Source organism: Giraffa tippelskirchi, chromosome 3 (genome assembly GCF_054371585.1).
Source record: "Giraffa tippelskirchi isolate mGirTip1 chromosome 3, T2T-mGirTip1v1.2.pri, whole genome shotgun sequence".
NCBI lineage: Eukaryota > Metazoa > Chordata > Mammalia > Artiodactyla > Giraffidae > Giraffa > Giraffa tippelskirchi.
Genome location: NC_137277.1, coordinates 5,334,821 through 5,352,333, shown reverse-complemented (window position 1 = coordinate 5,352,333; position 17,513 = coordinate 5,334,821). Strand labels below are relative to the sequence as shown.

The following is a 17,513-nucleotide window of genomic DNA, read 5'->3' as shown; positions in this document are numbered from 1 at the left end:
AACAGAAAAGGCCCAGTTCTTCTCCATGACAGTACCTGACCACATGTCATGCAACCAATGCTTCGAAAGTTGAATGAATGAGACTAGGAAGTCTTGCCTCATATGCTGTATTCACCTGACCTCTCGCCAACCAACTACCACTTCTTCAAGTGTCTTGACAACTTTTTGCAGGGAAAACTCTTCCACAACCAGCAGGAGGCAGAAAATGCTTTCCAAGAGCTCGTCAAATCCCAAAGCAGGGATATTTATGCAACAGGAATAAACAAACTGATTTCTTGTTGGCGAAAATGCATTGATTGAAATGGTTCCTATTTTGATTAATAAAGATGTGTTTGAGCCTAGTTATACTGATTTAAAATTCACAGTCCGAAACCATAATTGCATTTGCACCGACCCAATAACTTTTTTAAAGATCCATTCAAAATGAAGGAACACTCCTTGCAAAAGTGGTAGAAGTGTTAGTCACTCAGTTGTGTCCGACTCTTTTTGACCCCCTGGTCTGGGGCCCACCAGGCTCCTCTGTCGGTGGAATTTCCCAGGCAAGAATGCTGGAGTGCGTTGCCATTTCCTTCTCTGGGGGATCTTTTCAACCCAGGGATTGAACCTGGGTCTCCCACATTGCAGGCAGATTCTTTTATCGTCTGAGCCACCAGGGAAGGCTCACTGTTCAAGTTCTTGAAATATTTGTGATACATTGCATCAGCTCCAAGCATGGATAGCTACCCAAGCAGTTTCATCTTGAACCTGACTGTTGTCTCGTTGAGTAATGAGGATACATACATGTTTTTAGGCAGGAACTTCAAACAGATGATGTGGCCCAGCTGTCTTGTAGGGATATGTACTTACTCATGGACACAGACAAAGTGACCCCTGTATTTTCTTCCCATGCGTATTTAGGAAGTAGTTTTAATTGGCCTACTGAACTCATTTGGAGTCTTATGGGCCCACTGGTATTAGCAGACCTGGAGCTCTCTCAAGTCATTGGGCACTTGAGGAGCACAGTTTTAAGTTAGAAGCCCTTATGGACTTGGCTGGGATCACCTCTTGCACATAATTCGCATTCTGCAGTGGCCTTAGGGTGAACTTCATTCTCACTCCAGGGATGGAGTATGTAATACAACCAGTGAGATTTTTTTTTTTTTTTTTTTCTTTTCAGGCTCATGTAAATTAAAAGCACCACTGAACTGGGAGATGGATGTGAGGGGAAGCTGGGGCTTGAAGGAAAATAAAATACGATGTTGCTCTGCTTTTCTAACTAAGAGAAAGCATACAGCTCTAGGTAATAAATGTGCACGTGTATTCCAGCTCGCTCTCTATGAAGCAGAGACTCGCTAATTAACAGTCCCGCCTGGGGGACTTTCTAAAGGTTATTAGTAGAAAGAGTCTTCAGAGTTATTTTGTTCCTACCACGAGTATAAATGGGCTCTCTCTTAAACTGACTTCACACTGTGGGAAAGTAAAATTCAGGGCAGCCTAGCTGAGCACCAGACGCTCTTTCCCTCTGTTGTATCATTGGAGCCGCGTGAACTAAGAAAAGGAGCTTCGGCTTCTCTGTCCTCTGCTCCACGATTTAGACGTATTCTTCTTTCTGCCAGAAACAGTGTGTGTCCCTCTGCCTTTTCAGCTCTGCCTTCTCTCAGGCTTTTGAGTGCTTTTTTCTGATACTGCTCCCTTCCCTGTCCTCCAGACAATCCGATCCAGAAAAGCTCCACCAAGCGGGGGAAATGCAATTTTTTTCTTGTCTCAGGTTTTCGGGTTTTATAAGACAAAACGATTGATTTCTGCATATATCTTAAGGCTTTGCTAGAGACTTAAAATTCAGTTTTACACCTTCAGGGTTAAAAGGAAATAATGGTCTTTCCTTGATCCCATAAAGTTAAGATCTATTAGAGTAACTTTTCAGGCTTTTTGAAGTGGTCCCATAGAAATGCTTCGTTTTGTGACCAGTACATACCGAATATACTTGTGCGTCGTTGAAAAGAAGTCTAACAGAACCATTGGCCTTATCATGTTGCGCTGTTTATTATATTATGTTGGTCGCTGCTGGCCCATCCGTGGACGGCGACATATTCCCTGAAGCCTCCCTCCCCCAAGTGCCAAGACAGGTCTGAGAAGGCAGCAAGTAGGAATGAGCACACCTCTGAAAGAGATTTGTTTTGTTTTCACCTATAATGACAGTATGTATGGAAGGTTTTATGTGTATTAAAATAACATACAAAGTGCATTCACCTGGATTTCCAGGTTCTGTGTAGGTTCTCTTAGTCTAAAAGCATCATCAACCTACTGTCTGCTAGTGATTCAACTGAAATAGTTCAGAGGTTCTTAAGCTGTTACATTAAATGAGACGAAACAGCCTTTCTAAAATCTTACTGACAGTATAATTGTATTTTTTTAAGTCTCAGTCTTAGAGTTAGAAAAAACTGAAGACCTTAGTTTCTTTTGAAGTAGCACTCTTCCGTTCTCTTAATGACTGCATTTTGTCCTCAGAAGTATTTTTTTGTAGAAGCTATAGAAAATAAAGATTTTTTTAAAGTAGGTCTAAATGCTAAATATTTTGGTATGTCTGTCCTTCCAGAATATTTTTGGTGTACTTATGTGTATACATAAACACTTTGGGAACCAGCAGACCTACTGTACATTATTCTGTAACCTATAAAAACGATGGTAAAGATCTCTTTCTTCCTTAGTATATGTATGTCTCCATCATCACTGTTAACCAGCTGCATAGTTTCATCCTTATGGGTTACAATTCATGTATTACATTTTATATATGTTATGTTGTAGTTTTAATCAGTTGTCCATAGTTTTAGACATTTAGGTTGTTTGCATTTTTAGCTATTATAAACAAGTCCACGCTAAAGATTTTGATACATGTCTTTAAAACTCTTGAGTTACAGGATACTTAGAACAGACTGGAAGTGGAAGGTATTTGTCCCCTTCCTTCTCCTTTTTAACAGCAATTGTACAGCCATCTTTTCTGTTTATTTGAAAGAATTTCCATATTTTCTCAGAGTAGTGTCACCTTTGCTGTTAGAGTGTGAAATAAAGATAATCTAAGATATAAACTTGACTTACTAGATACGGATTCTAGTTCTTGCTCTAATTTTCAGACAGTGCTTGTAATGAGCAATGGTAAAGAAAAGCAAAGAGGCGGCAAAATGCTCTTGGTGGTGGGTTTCTTCCCTAGTGTAGTGGCCTGCTCATCACCTGGCACAGCCAAGCTGGGTATGCCAGCTGCAGTTCTAGCTGATTCTACACTAGGTCAGGGGAGACTTTCATGGAACACTTTTTCTGTTTGAATTGGCTTTGACTTCTTAGGTCTTCAAGTAAATGTACAATAATTGCTGCTGCTGCTAACCCTACCATCTGGTCTTATTCAGCCTCTGAAAATGCTTTCATGAGTTTGTAGAAAGATGAGATAGCTTGTCTCCTACTGCCTATGGGTGATGGGCTCTATGACTTGTTAGCGTAAGTAACTGCAAATGATTCGTGGACTGTGATATGTCTTGGTTTAAGAATGTACACTCGTGAACATGGCTTTCTTTGCCATTTCAGTTTATATACATATTGTTAGGTGTAATTTTTGATCAGAAAATGTGAATAGAACTAGCTTTTTAAAAATCATGTTTAAAGTATCTGGAAGCATATATGTGTTTATTTTTATAATGAAAACACACTGCAAAAAGTTGTAGGAAAAGGTAGAAAAAAATCACGAACTATAATTCCTCCATCTAACATAATTATTGTGATCTGTTTCTTTCCGGTCTTTTTCCTAATCTGTAGATTTCACACAATGGAAGGCAGGCATTTCAAAACCAGTGTTTTTGTCTAAGGGAATATAAATTTAGATGTGTCCCCTCCAAGAAAATTCTACATAAGAGCATTAACGTCCAGAATTCTTTCTCATGCATTGATTCCTTCCGGCACAATGTCGTGTTGAGTTGTACATGGAGAAGGGCACTGCTAACTAAGTTATTGGAGCTGTCGTTTAATTGTGCTTGCTCAGTTGCGTCCTGTCCTGATTCTTTGCGACCCCATAGACTGGAGCCCGCCAGGCCCTTCTGTCCATGGGATTTCCCAGGCAAGAATACTGGAATGGGTTGCCATGTCCTCCTGCAGGAGATCTTCCCGACCTAGGGATCAAACCCAGGTCTCCTGCATTAGCAGGTGGTTCTTGACCGTCTCAGCCACCAGGAAAGCCCCAGGGCATCTGAAGTAAACCCCAGTAGCGCTCCTGAGACCCCAGCGGCCTCACTGTGACGCGTGTCTCTTTCCTTGTTGCAGTCTTCGAGCAGTGACAGCGGCGGCAGCAGCAGCAGCATCAACAGCCCTGACAGGGCCAGCGGGCCGGAGAGCAGCCTGCACCACCTCGCCGCCGGGTCCGGCCCCCACACCCCGCAGCCCGCGCCCGAGCCGTCCGCGCTGTGCCAAGGCCCCTACTTCCACATCAACCAGACCCTGAAGGAGGCCCACTTCCACAGCCTGCAGCACCGGGGACGGCCTCCCTCGTGACGCGCGGCAGACTCCTGCCTTCTGTGAAGGGACAGTGCTGTGCCGATTTGATATTCCAAGTTAACGATGTTTTAAAAAAATTGCACAAAAAATGCCTGTTGGCTTTTCAGTCTATATTTGAGATAACAGGTTAACAGGCTGTTGTTTACTTGTGGTTTTGCTGCACTATTGCGATTTCCAAGGGGCTTTGAAGCAGTTTTTTATAGGATTCTTTTAAGGGTGGGTATCAAGGGAACCATAGGAGGACACATCATCTGCGTGTTGAACCCATAGTTTGTCCAGTTTAGACTGCTTTCCAGGTCTGTCAGTTAGAAATTCTACTTTATGTAAAAAGGCCTTTTAAAACGGCAGGATCTTCAATTTTTTAAATAAACTAGTCAAGAGGATCTACTTTCCATGAAAAAAAAAAAATTTTTTTTCCAGAACATAGAAAGCTGGACCAGTCTTGCACTGACGTGAACTGCCATGCTACCTCTTAGTACGTGGACGTCCTGTTGAAAGTGCTGTCCTCTCGGACACGAGGACGGTCAGACCCCGGAGAGACGGTGTGAGTGAGTCAGCTCCCTCCCCGTAACCATCTTCTCTCTGCTATATATTTGTATTTTCAGAGAGAAGGGCTTTCTGATTCATGGACCCCAGATAGCTTGTTACCTGTTATTCCTCCAGAGCTTGCATCTCAGACTTAGGAAACACTGCTCAGCTCGGACAGTTAAGGAATACGTAAGTGACTTCTGGTCTCAGGCCCCACCTTGTCCCACAGCAGCTGGTGTGAGCTCCCTGGTTAATTCCGCCTTGCCCTGTGAGAATGCGCTACTGAAGGCTGACGCAGTATAAGCTCTAGGAACTGAGGTCTGAAGTCACAAGTGCTGTGAACTATCGACAAGGACTTCACTTGCTTTATGCTTAAAGTCATCCCCGCCCCTAATAGGACGAGGGGGCCACATGCCACCGCGGCCACTGCAAAGACTGGTGTGGCTCAGAAACAAAGGCGCAGAGTCACTTCTAGGAGAGAGAAGGCAGGAGTATTTATTTAGAGAGACGGAGCGTCCCCATCACTTGGTCATGCTGGAGAGCCACCCGAGTTTGAACAGTGAAGGTGCGGCCGAGTCTTCCTCGTCAGTGACCAGCTGCCTGAACAGGGAGCCGGCCTGCCTGGGGTCATCTGCTTGGGAGAGCGCCGGGGGCACCGCCTGCCGCTGTGTGGAGAGGAAAGTGCCTTAGCGTCCACCCGGACCCCCGGCCGCCCGCCCCCCACGCCGCTCGGGGGTCCACGTGGCGTGTACACGGCGGGTCTACGCAGCACGACCGGCTCCCGGAGGAGACGGCTTTAGTCCAGACGGAAAAGGACACGCGGCAGGCTGAGGGGCTGTGACAGGACAGCCGGCCTCGGGCCACGTGGGCCTGCTCTCCGTGGCGTGTTCCCCTCGTGTGCAGAGCTGAAAGGTCAGTTACTGGAAGGACAAGTGGACAGTTGTGGGGAAAGTTAAGAGCACAGTTCTGGGCTCAGGAGTGGGAGGCTTGTGCAAAAACTTTTTTTTCCCCTCCTTACTCCCATCTCCCAAGTTTTAAAACCCAGCGTTGATTGAGGATTTTGGACCCGACTCGGTTTGAAGGCAGGGAGTATGGAAAGGAGACATTGCAAGTACTTTTATCCAACCAGAGAGCAAACGAGGACTACACGCTGCAAGGCAGGGAGCTGTGTGAGCTCTCAGACACACACGCACACCACACCCTTGAGAGAGACCCGGAGGACTCTGGCAGCTATCCTAGCAGATGGCAGCCTCCTGAGACAACAGGTGACGCCCGAGGAAGCAAACATCCTTTCACTCCTACCCGCCTGAAAGAGGCGACAGACGAGGCCATCACTGAAGCAAAGCAGGTTTTGTTTTTTTCCCCAAACAAGGACAATCGCAGTGCTGGGTGAGCAGTTAACTCTTCTACCCTCGTAAACACGAGCTGTCATCTCGGTCCGTCCTGCACATTTTCTACAGCCTTGGCAGCCTCTACCACGAGGCTACTTGATAGTGTCAGTGGGCATCTTTTAAAACCTCTCTTAGCTCAAGCTAGTAACATCGTGTACTTCCTTATTGCGCCGCCATTAAAAGCAGCATTAGTGCATCTTGACACTCAGTTCTGGATCGGTTATTTGAGGCGGGGCCAAGCGGGTGGCTTGGTGGGAGGCGGGGTGGGATCCCTGGGGAGGAACTCGCGGACACTCACCTGGGCTTTGGTTTCCATGCTTCCGCCAGCTGACTTGGCCTTTCGTGTGCTTGTCATGCTCAGTGGAAGAAGCCCAAACCTGCCAGACAAGACAAAGGCGGCTCAGTGGAGGGACCGGGAAGCTGGGGGCCCAGCAGGGGCCGCTCAGCGTCCTTACCTGATCTGGCTTGACGCCAGCGGCAGGATGTTGTGGGCTTCTTGGGAGTTGAACGTACTGCTCCTGGGGGTGAACTGATTCTCCGAACCTGTCACCAGTCCAAAGAGAACCTGCAGGACGAGAGATGGGACACGGTGACGGGCTGCATGCTGCGTTGTCCAATTAAGAAAATCTTTTTGTTCCTGTCAGTAATCAGTCACTACTTAGTTTCTAACCATCCTTTGGGGGCATGTTCTCTTGTGTGTGTGTTAATATTGCAAAATTATTTATCATTGCCTGCAGGTCAGAATCTCACAGAGTTGAGTAGCTCTGATTCTATTCCTCTTTCTGAAGCCCTGATAAACCTTAATAGTCCTTACCCACAACTAAAGGGGTCATCCAGGGTTGCCTGGGCTGTGAGGTTTGAGGTTCAATCTAGACCTCTTTTCATCCCTGTAACTAACTAAACTCAGCTGTCTCAGCTGCCCCCACCCCGCATTACGTGCTGGGCAGGTTTGTGCTGTAATCTGAGCCCCTGGCCCTTCATGCAGAGCGAGCGTGTTCTCCCAGGACTTACGGAGGTCCGCTGCACCAGGCGGTTGAGGTTGCTATGAAGGTGGGGTGTGAAAACGTCCAGGTCAAATGGGTCGATGAGCGTTTCCAGGTAGTCAGTCACTTTCTCGACTCTAACAAAAGGGTTAAGATGGTCATTCTCCACCTTTCGTAGGACAGAAACTAAGCTCAGGCTGTTGTAATGCTAGAGAAGTCCTGGAACTGGGGTGGGTCTGTCCTCCCTAACTGCTGCCTCAGCACTACTTGTCACTGACCACTGTGCTTAAATAATCCTTAGGAGTTCGAACCCCGTGGGATGTCTTCTAAGTCAAGTACATAACTTCCCCATACTGTTTTCAGGGAGGGCACTGAAGGCTCAAATTACAGCTAACAGTTGGCAGGCGGACTCAGGAACAAGACCCAACCTACTACACAACTGTGGAATCGATCCAGCAGGTGGCCATTTTTTATCTTGCTGGTAAGGTGAGCCTGAGTTGTGTAGAGAATAAACACAGGGAATGGGCAGGAAGAGGCTGACTCCTGCGGCTTCCCAGAAAGGGGCCACGCAGGTCCGGAAGAGACGCACTGGGAGGGTGGGCATGGCTACCTGGAGTCCTGTCTGCAGCGGCCACTTTTCATCTCTTCGCCCTTGGCGGTCAGGACGACACTGAGGTAACGCAGATCATAGAGCAGCTGCAGTGCCCGATTCTGGGTCATTGGGAAGGCACCTTCTTTCTGCAAATGAATTTCCCGTCCCCACCCATTAAGGGAGATGGCCTGTTAGGTGAGAATAAACAGCTTCATGTTTTGTCTGCGTTTCAGCTGGTTATTTCAGAAGCTTTTTATACTCAGGCCAGTTTTATCTCACGACAACAGCAAAAACAAGTTATAGTAGATACTTGGTCTTGAACAAAACTAAAAACCTAACGACAGGGAGGAGAGCCGGTCCTTAGAAAAAGGTCTCTGGTGCTGCAGTCATTTTAAAGGAAAAAAGCTCCTGGCATGAAGGGGGAGGCCTTTTGAAGAAGCTCAGCAGAGAAGACTTATCTGAACTCTTTCCCAAGTCAGGAGCTGGTCCATCTTAGAAACATGATTGATGAAATGGGAGTAAGCACCAGAGACGGGGCTTACAGCAGGCGACGGGAGGAGGGCCGGGCGATGGGAGCTCCCTGACACGGGCGGGCTTTGCTGCTCTTCCTCCCCCCCCACCTCCGCTCCCCGTGCCCCATCTACGTGCCCACACCGCGTCCCGAGCAAACCTGTTAATGATCTGCCCAGAGCCTGTGCTGACCACGTGACACGGCTGGCCTTGGACAGCAGGTCTCTCTCCTATGAAGCGTTCGTCCCTGCCGCTTTATGGAACCTGCTTCGCCCTGGGAGTGGGTGTGATTCAACTCCCAGAGGCGGAAGCCACTGCCCATTAGATTGCCCAGGGTGAGTAGGCCTTAACACCCGGACTCCTGGATGAGAGCTGCCCAAACCCAAGAGAAAACTACGGTTTTTATTTCTGTTCTTAACGGGAAGAGACTCACAGGCCTACCCTCACCTGTTTTTCTCCCGAGAGTCTCTCGTAGGCGGCGACTACTTGAACCAGACAGCTTTGCAGCATCTCCTGCAGCGTCACCTTGGGCAAGGCATGGCCGCCAACCCGATTAATTTCCTGGCACAAGCTAAAGAGGAAGGATTGTACATACCAGGACGGCTAGAAGGACAAAGAAATATGGAGTTGCCAACTTGCACCGATTAAATGAGACACGGTAAGAGTGTGCTCAAGGAGCCTAACGAGGCTTCCACTTCGGGACTCTGACCTGGCCAGTCCGCCCCCTCAGAGCAGACCAGTGAACAGATACCAGTGGTGTCTGCCCTCATTCCCCTGGTGGCCCGGGCTCGACCTGGCACACTGCTTTCCGCTGCTGAGTCCACTGCAGGGTAAGCTGTTCTCTACCTAGCACAGAGTCTGTGCTACAACAGGGGAGAAGCGTGAATGGGCTTCTCAAACCGTCTCTGTGCTTGGCCGTCCACCCACTTTGCCGCCACAGGAGAAAGGCACACATACTATCAGCTCTTTCTTAGGAGCTGCATTTTGGATGATCCTTTCTAAAGTCTCCTTTCCACAGAGCAGGGTTTCCCCGTTTCGGTTCACAGGCCCCCATGGTGGCCCCTGCTCACCTGAACAGGGAGTCGGATCTTGGACGTGACGCTGCTGCCAGACTCGGCTTCCTCCTGGATTTCGAGTTCATCCCAGCTGGTGGCCGTGGCCAGGATGGAGCCAGCATCGTCTACAAGTAACGACTGGGTGAATCCATGAGCCAGAACCTGGTGATGAAACCCAGAGAGCCACACAGACCACTCAGAGCCTCTGTAGAGTCTGCGTCAAACCACTTGAGTGCTCGTGAGGCCAGCTTCCGCCACGCGGATTGCCTGTGGCTGGCAAGTGGCCAAGATCACTTCCTCTGACCAACTGCTGATACCAGCAGTGGAGTCTGGTTGCCAACTACGCTACACAGGGGCCCCCTCTGAAGACCCCAGTGGAGGCGACAGGGATTATATTTAGGTTGAAGATCAGAAAACAGAGACCGTTGTCCAGGAAGAAAAGTCTTTCATTCTCATCAGATCAAAGGAAAAAAGAAAAAATCCAGCGTTTCAGTCTATAAAACCTAGGCTAAAATAAACGGGCAGTTTTTATACTTGAGCTCTCTGGCAGAGACAAAGCAACTGTGAAACAAGTAAAACAAGTACGGTTGTTCCCTCATTATTACGAGGCCTCGCTGAACGTGGCCAGCCTGGACCATGACACAGGGGCCAGGTGGGAAGGAAGCCTGGCACGCACGGAAGGAGCGCGCTGGCGTGGCACTCACCCTCACGACCGCCGAGCCCCAGACCCGGTAGCCTGTCACGCTCTGCTGCAGGAGGAGCTCCTTCACGTCCTGCCACCCGGCCTGTGTGGGGATGGCCTCCTGCGCCTTCCCCTTTCCCTGTTTCTTCAGAGCCCGGGAGTCCCGGGCGGGCTTCTCGGGGCTCCCCGATCTTCCCAAGATGCACTGCTTCAGGTGGGGACACAGCTCTCCCAGGCACTGGCACAGTCGGGCCATGAAGAGGGCGGAGGGCAGCTTGGCCCCGTCGAGGACGTCCTGCTGCCCTTGAATAGCCTGTTCGATGCTCTGCAGCTCCGCCTGGATGCAGTCCATGATGTGCTGGATGCAGGCCGCGGAGTGCGTCCGCAGCGTCTCCTGCACGGTCTCTGCGTCTGCGAATCTGTCGAAGGCACAGCTCTCGGCGGCTGCGGGGGAGGTGTCCTGGGAGGGCGACGGGTCACCAGTGGGGAGGTAGGCCAGGAGGTCCTCCAGTTTGACCTTCAGTTTAGAATCCAGGGCGGAGCAGAAGCTCTGCACACAGGGGCTAATGGCCTGTGCCTTCATGGAGAGCCCACTGCCCGGAAACGGAGCCCGGCTGGACATGCTGACCCAGGCGGCGTCAGAGGGCAGGTCGCTGGGGCTCTCGGACCAGAGGAAGGCAGCCATGTTGTGCTCAAAGTGGATGTGCTTGCTTGAAGCCGAGCTGCCGCTTTCAAGTTCCTGCAAGGCTGAAACGAGGAGCTCTTTGGAACTACTGGAGATGGAGTCGAAGCCTTCTTTGGTCAGAGTCTGAAACAGAAGGGGAGAAGAGTTCGAGTTCCAGTTGCTTCCAGGGAATCTCAACCTAGAGCACCGAGTGGCAGTCTATCCCAGCATCCAGTGTTCTCCCTGATGCTCAGGGAGACGGCCCGGTGGTGGCAGAGAAGAGTGTCGTCACCGATGGAGGCGGACGTGTCCCCAACCACCCGACAGAGGCCTGGCCTCTTATGCAGCAGCAGACTCTGTTCATTTATACGGCTCATTATTCAGCAGAGTCGCCCTGGGAATAAGTTGGCAGGGAAAGAATGTACTTAGGAAGTGGTGGGAATCTACCCAGACAGTCGAAAGATGGCACCGGGCAGGACTGACCAGCGGGCAGCTGGCCCGTGGACTTCCCACCTCACCTGCAGCCGGTCAAGGAACAGCTGCTGCATCAGGTCCTCCCAGAACAAGAGCGGCTTGTCCAGGAGGCACCGGCAGACCACGTCCCAGCTGTGGTGGATCGACTCGCTGGCGAGTAACCCCCACACGGCATCCCGGATCCCCGCCAGCCCCTTCGTGCTCGTCACGTACGTCAGCAGGTTGCTGATCCCGTTTCTAATGTCTTCATTACACCTGCAACGAAGCATTTCTCTTGGGCTTTGTTAGTCTTATCACCTTCATTAAAAAGAGCTGGACTCTACTTGAAAACCTCTTAACTGAGTCCTACTATATAAATATCAGTGACTATATGCCTCAGCATGTTTATAAATATATATATATAAAAATAGCATTTCTGGCTGGATGGGAGGTGGAGCCTACAGCCCCTTCACCAGGCCAACCCTTACTCCCTGGACAGGCCTGTCTCCAAGGAAGTCTAGAGCCCCAGAGCATGACTTCAAAGAGTTTGAGATTAACACATACACAGTCCTGTATAGAAAGCAGGGAAACAAGAAGAACCTACTGTACTGCACGGGGAACTATACTCAGTACAGTGTAACCTATCATGGGAAATAATCTGAAAAAGAAGGCATATATGTTTGCAAAACTGAATCATGTTACTGTGCACTTGAAACTAACAACACTGTAGACTGTACCTCAATTAAAAACAAACAACTGCACTAAATAAAAGCATAGGAGCGGCAGGACTCAAGGGTTTAAAATCCTCTACGTCGGATGTTGAAACACACATTCCTTCTTGGTTCTCCTGGAGGCGGCTAGCGGCCGTGAGGGCGGTGAGAAGCGGCTGAAGGGGCGCTGGCCTGACCCCGAGGCCCACCGGGAAGGTCCGGCCCCTCCCGCTTCCCCATGGCCACGAGGGGCTGGGGGGCTGGCGGTTCCCGCTGCCCCAGGAGCTGCTCACATGTGGATCCACTTCTGCAGCGTGTCCTTCAGGTACTCCTGGCTGATGGGATGCGCCAGGGTCCGGAGAGCCGGCCGGAACCCGACGACGGACGCGGGCAGGTGTCTGAACCAGCTGCCCAGCTTCATCTCGTCCCGCAGAACACCGGCGCCTTTTCCTGAGGAGAGGGGACCAAGGGAGGGCCACCGGGAAGTTAACACAGGGCCTGGGAGGAATTTCGAAGAGTCACTGAGTCTTTCTCTAGGGGTAGCCAAACTGGACCCCGGAAACGGGGAGAAAGAAAAGCAGAGTATGTCCAGGGGCCCCCTCATCTGGGAGGGAGTGTGGCAAAGAAGGGCAAGGAGAGAGGAGGAAAAAAGGGCTGTGTCCTCCTTGCATTTTACAAGCAGTTGCTGAGTTGAAAGACAAAGTAGGATAGAGATGAGACCAACTAACACACGTCTGTCTGTCACCACATTCTGCCCCTCTCCCTTCTTCCTGCGGCTCCTCCGTCTCATCCCTGATTCTGGGCTCTCCTGAGGCTTGGTCCTCCGCCACCCGCTCCTCCTACTGATGACGTCATCCACCTCCAAGGCCTCAAACAACAGCCGTGCCTATGCACCGTGTGCGTGTTTCCGGCCGGACCGCTCACTGCTCTGTTCCGGACCCACAGTCCTCTCTAGTCCCATTCCAAAGCCGCAGCTGTTTCCAAGGCAAGGTTTTCAAAAGTAAATTCATCATCGGCCCTTTTAAGCCAACTCCTTTTCGAACCCTCCTACTCTGTCAGTGGGAATGTAAATGGGTGTGGCCACCACGGAGAACAGTCTGGAGGTTCCTCAAAAAACTAAAAATAGAGCTACTATGTGATCCAGCCATCCCACTCCTGGGTACACATCTGGAGAAAACCATAATCTGAAATGATATATGGACCCCAATGTTCATTACATTACTATTTACAACAGTCAAGACACGGAAGCAACCTAAATGTCCATCAACAGAGGAATGGATCAAGGTGGAGTCTATATATACAATGGAATATTACTCAGCCATAAAAAAATGAAACAATGCCATTTGCAGCAACATGGACAGATCTAGAGATGATCATACAAAGTGAAGCAAGTCAGAAAGAGAAAAACAAATATCGTATGGTATCACTTAGAGTGGAACTTTAAAAAACGATCAAATGAACTTACAGAAAACAAACTTACGGTTACCAATGGGGAAAAGCGGGGGGGAAATTAGGAGTTTGGGATTAGCAGATATAAACCACTATATATAAAATAGATAAACAAGGTCCTACTAATAGCACAGAGAACTATATTCACTATCCTACAATAAACTATAACAGAAGAGAACTTGAAAAAGAATGTATGAGTCACTGTGCTATACACCAGAAGCTAACACAGCACCGTACATCAACTATACGTCAATAAAAAACAAAACAAAACCCTCCTTTTCAAGTAAACTCGGACACCTCCCTTCCACACCCTCCAGAGCCAGTCCCTCAACAACCATCTCCTAAACACACGTCCGCGTTGTCCAGTCAGCTCCGTCTCTAATGCCCCCATCACCTGTCACCTGGTTCGTGGTGACAGCCTCTTAAGTGAGCTCTCAGCATCCACTCCACCCCACGGGGAGCCACTGCCACGTAAAAGCCATGTGCATCTAATTCCAACTGGGACAAATGCTACCAAATAAAAGTGCAGGGTGCAGGGGCACTATTAACAGAAGGACCCAGTCCGGAGGGCCCTGGAAAGCTACCCACTGTTCTGTTCACGTGCTCTGTGTTCACTGGTCACGAGCGAGGGACCGGCCACGCACCTTCTCGTGCTCCTCCTCCCATCCACTGCCCCTTCCTTTCACTTCCTCACGTACGAGCATCCTCCTGGCCTCAGGACCTTTGCACCTGCTCTCCCTTTTGCCTGGAACTCTCTTCTTTGCCTCTTATTCAACCTTCAGGTTTCACTTTTAAACATCCTGTCCTGGCTTCCCTGGCAGTCCAGTGGTTAAGAATCTGCCTTGCCATGCAGGGGACATGGGTTCAATCCCTGGCTGGGGAACTAAGATCCCACATGCTGCAAGCAACTAAATATCCTGTCTGACTTTGGTCCCACTGCTACCAAGTCAAGCTGCTCTTGGCCTGGAGAGCAATGACCAGGACTGATATTAAGCAGATACTGTGGATTCGTGAGTTCAGCATCTGCCTCCATGAAAGTGGGTCCGTACCTGTGCAATCCATTGCTGTACCCCCAGGGCCCAGCACAGCAGCTGGCAGATGGCAGGTGCCCGGTAAACAAATAAACCAGTAAATAAACGAGGCTAAGGGCTCACCGCTAGGATGCTGGCCGGTGATGCTGTCCAGCATAGAGAACAGCAGGCCACATGGCAGCGACGGGTCTGGCAGCAGAGCCTCTGGCAGAGTGTAGAAGAGAGCGTGCGCTTGGTTCAGCGTGGTGGCCAGCAGCTCCACCAGTGAGCAGATCTGAGCCCTGATACTGGCACCTGCAGGAGAAACCACCCACTTTTAGCAGCTTCCTTCGGTAAAATTAGAAGCGGAGAACGCTCTGGACACTCCGGACTCCCTCAGCTCATCCTGCTCCATCCCCATGCTGGAGGCCCACAGCTGGGAGAGAAGCCACACCCACCGTGGTGCGGCTGGTTGAGAAGTTTCTGGATTGCTGCCTTTCTGGCCAACAGGAAGTCTGTTAGGGCTTGGCGTGGAGAACTCTCTTCCAAGAGCATGATGGAACACAGGGCCTCGGCCACAGCCTGGTCAGACACGGCTTGGCATTTGAGCAGCATCTTGCTCTCATGCAGGATGGTTGACCTAAAGAGATGATGGCAAAGGTCACTGGGAGCCTCTGACATCTTCGGAGAAGAGCCCCAGTACACGAGGAGAGAGAAGACACGCTCCATAAAATCAGAGCGGTGCAGCAGGGCCATCACCAGGGCAGGTCATGCTGGCGGACCACTTACCGGAAGTGGCTGGCGGCCGCCACCTGCCGGATGAGTATGGGGAAGCGGGAGAGGACGGGGCTGTGTCGGGAACTGGACGACTCCAGCTGCAGCAGCTTGTGGAGGTAGCAGCAGAGCAGGTAGAGCTGGGTGGCGTGGAGATACCGCGAGGCCTCCATGGAGCTCCAGATCTTCTCAGGGATCTCCAGGAGAAGCTTGATCTGGGCAGCCATGCTGTAGAACTTCTCCTGGGACGGCTGCTGGGGCTGCAGGCAAAGGCACAGAGCTGAGTCGGGACAAACCAGAGCCAGGTCAGCGTGGGGCTGGCTAGGGGAGAAGTATGGGGGGTCCGGGGGTATGGAACTTTCATGAACTCGGATTCAGTGCCGCTCAGCAAGGCATTGAGGTTGGTGTAGCAGAATTACCGGGGTCAAGTTTCTCCTACCACTTGTACTTGTGCCCTGCCCCATGGAGGGGCAAACCAACTCTGGTCACCGCACAGGCAGGGTATCAGGGACTCCTGGGATGTCTCAGCCCAGAGCCCATGCATCGCCCCTTGGAGCTTTTGCCTTGCTGGGTTTGATGTTCGTCCTTCCTACGCTTTCTCCTGCTGCTTTGACTGCCTTGTGGGCGTCTCTGCGGGCTGTTCCTCTTCACCAGCCTTCCCCTGAATTTGGTTCCGGCCTCATGCCTCTACTCATCTCAGTCTGTCCTCTCCCTTCACCATTCTCTTCCCTGAAACGTCACCTCCAGGCAGATCACAGCACACCAGTGTAGTCCTCATCACTCCCCTGAGTCCCCACCGAGCCTTTTCTGCTGCAGCTAGACACCTCCCCTGGAACTTTCACCACCGTTCTATAATCAGTGTATTTAACATGAGGTTCATCTTCCTACCAAAAATTATAGCCATCTGACCTCCCTCAACATGTCTGCATAGATCACCACATCCCAGGAAATTCAAGTCGTTCTGATGGTTCTGCCGACACGTCGACACCCAGGTTTCTGCTGTCACTTCCGTGGTGGAGTGATGTCATCATCCCTTCATCACTTGTCAGCTCATCCTTACATGGATCCGAAAACCTTGCACTTGCCTAGTATCTTAGCCTGGTGGTCAACGGTTGCCTGTCCTTCCACCGCTTTCTTCCAGGGACCTTTGAATCCACTGATTCTCATGGGGGGGGCGGGTGGCTACACTGGAGTTGTGCGCAGGCTTCTCATTGCGGTGGCTTCTCGCTGTGGAGGCCCAGCTCTAGGGTGTGTGGGCTCAGGAGCACAGGCACAACAGTTATGGTGCACGGGGCTTAGTCGCTCTGAGGCATGTGGGATCTTCCTGGATTAGGGATCGAACCTGTGTCTCCTGCACTGGCAGGCAGATTCTTTATCACCGTGGTTCCTTAAAATGAACCTGTTCCTCTACTAAAAGATGAGAGCCTGCGGACTGGTTACTACCCTCCAACGACCTGCTACAAAGGGTAGCAGGCCTCTTTGCAGCTTGGAAGCTGTTCCTGTGGGTGGGGTGGGGCGGGGCGGCGGGACGAAGGAACGAGTTGGGAGGGGAGGTGGTCGACATAGGGGAGAACTCTGTTCCCGAAACGATGTCAGGAAACGTGAAACAGGGAACAGGGCTGAACACCTAGCGTTTCCATGAGATGTGGGAAAGGAAGCCCGGCGACCCCAGGACTGAGGTGAGGGAGGCGAGGCCCGGAGCCCGGGAGGGGTCCCGGGGAGCCGTGGGGAACCAGCCAGCAGCGCGGGGAGGGCGGCGGGAGCCCCCCACGCCAGCCGCGGGGACAGGGGACGGCGGGGCCTCCTCCGGAGGCGGGTGGGCCCGGGCCGGCCGGGCCCGGGCGCGGGCGCGGGGCTGACCTGCGGGTCCCGCGGCGGCCGGGGCGCGGCCGAGCCTGCCTGGCGGAGGCGGGCGCAGTACTGGTCGGTGGCCCTCACGGCGTCCACCAGCCCCGCGGCGCAGCGGCGCATCTGGCCGATGGTGTCGGCCGCCTCGATCAGGTCGCGGTACCGCTCGCCCACCATCTGCCGCAGCTCCTCCTTCTTGTGCTCTATCTCGGCGCGCACCTGGCGCTCCAGCCCGCGGATCTCTTCCGCGCCGTGGGTCTCGAAGAGCGCCGCGGGGTCGCGGAGGTCCAGCCTCTTCAGAGCCGGGGAGCCGGCTGCGGCCGCCATGATGGACGCGTCAGCGCCCCCC

At 51.4% G+C, this 17,513-nt stretch overlaps 3 protein-coding genes across 13 annotated transcripts in view; 2 read left to right on the top strand and 1 right to left on the bottom strand.

Annotated features, from left to right (window-relative positions):
* Positions 1-6,636, top strand: part of VCF1 (VCP nuclear cofactor family member 1) — a 17,638-nt gene extending 11,002 nt beyond the window's left edge. For both annotated transcript variants that reach the window (XM_081581334.1, XM_081581335.1), the window contains one exon: positions 4,285-6,636. In XM_081581334.1, coding sequence (XP_081437460.1) covers positions 4,285-4,512 — 228 coding nt within the window. In that variant the 3' untranslated portion in view covers positions 4,513-6,636. The remainder of the gene's footprint in view (positions 1-4,284) is intronic.
* COG1 (component of oligomeric golgi complex 1) lies at positions 5,516-17,513 on the bottom strand. Of its 4 annotated transcripts, none has more exons than XM_081581275.1 (14): positions 17,177-17,513; positions 15,332-15,576; positions 15,001-15,182; positions 14,687-14,857; positions 12,377-12,533; positions 11,439-11,649; positions 10,279-11,064; positions 9,590-9,736; positions 8,961-9,122; positions 8,028-8,155; positions 7,446-7,554; positions 6,890-6,999; positions 6,733-6,811; positions 5,516-5,708 (listed from the first exon to the last, which is right to left on the bottom strand). In XM_081581275.1, the coding sequence occupies exons 1-14, from the start codon at positions 17,489-17,491 to the stop codon at positions 5,565-5,567; spliced, it is 2,946 nt and encodes a 981-aa protein (XP_081437401.1). In that variant the 5' UTR covers positions 17,492-17,513; the 3' UTR covers positions 5,516-5,564. The 4 variants fall into 4 exon arrangements, with proteins under 4 accessions (XP_081437401.1, XP_081437403.1, XP_081437402.1 ...); XM_081581277.1 differs by having other exon boundaries at positions 5,516-5,702; XM_081581276.1 differs by having other exon boundaries at positions 8,967-9,122.
* The window catches only part of SLC39A11 (solute carrier family 39 member 11), a 371,868-nt gene continuing 369,732 nt past the window's right edge, over positions 15,378-17,513 (top strand). For 2 of the 7 annotated variants that reach the window (XM_081581309.1, XM_081581306.1), the window contains exon 1: positions 16,836-16,995. The gene's annotated coding sequence lies outside the window, so the exon portion shown is untranslated. Of the gene's footprint in view, positions 15,622-16,588; positions 16,996-17,513 lie in introns of those variants that run through there. The other 5 variants (XM_081581304.1, XM_081581308.1, XM_081581302.1 and 2 more) reach the window with 5 other exon arrangements.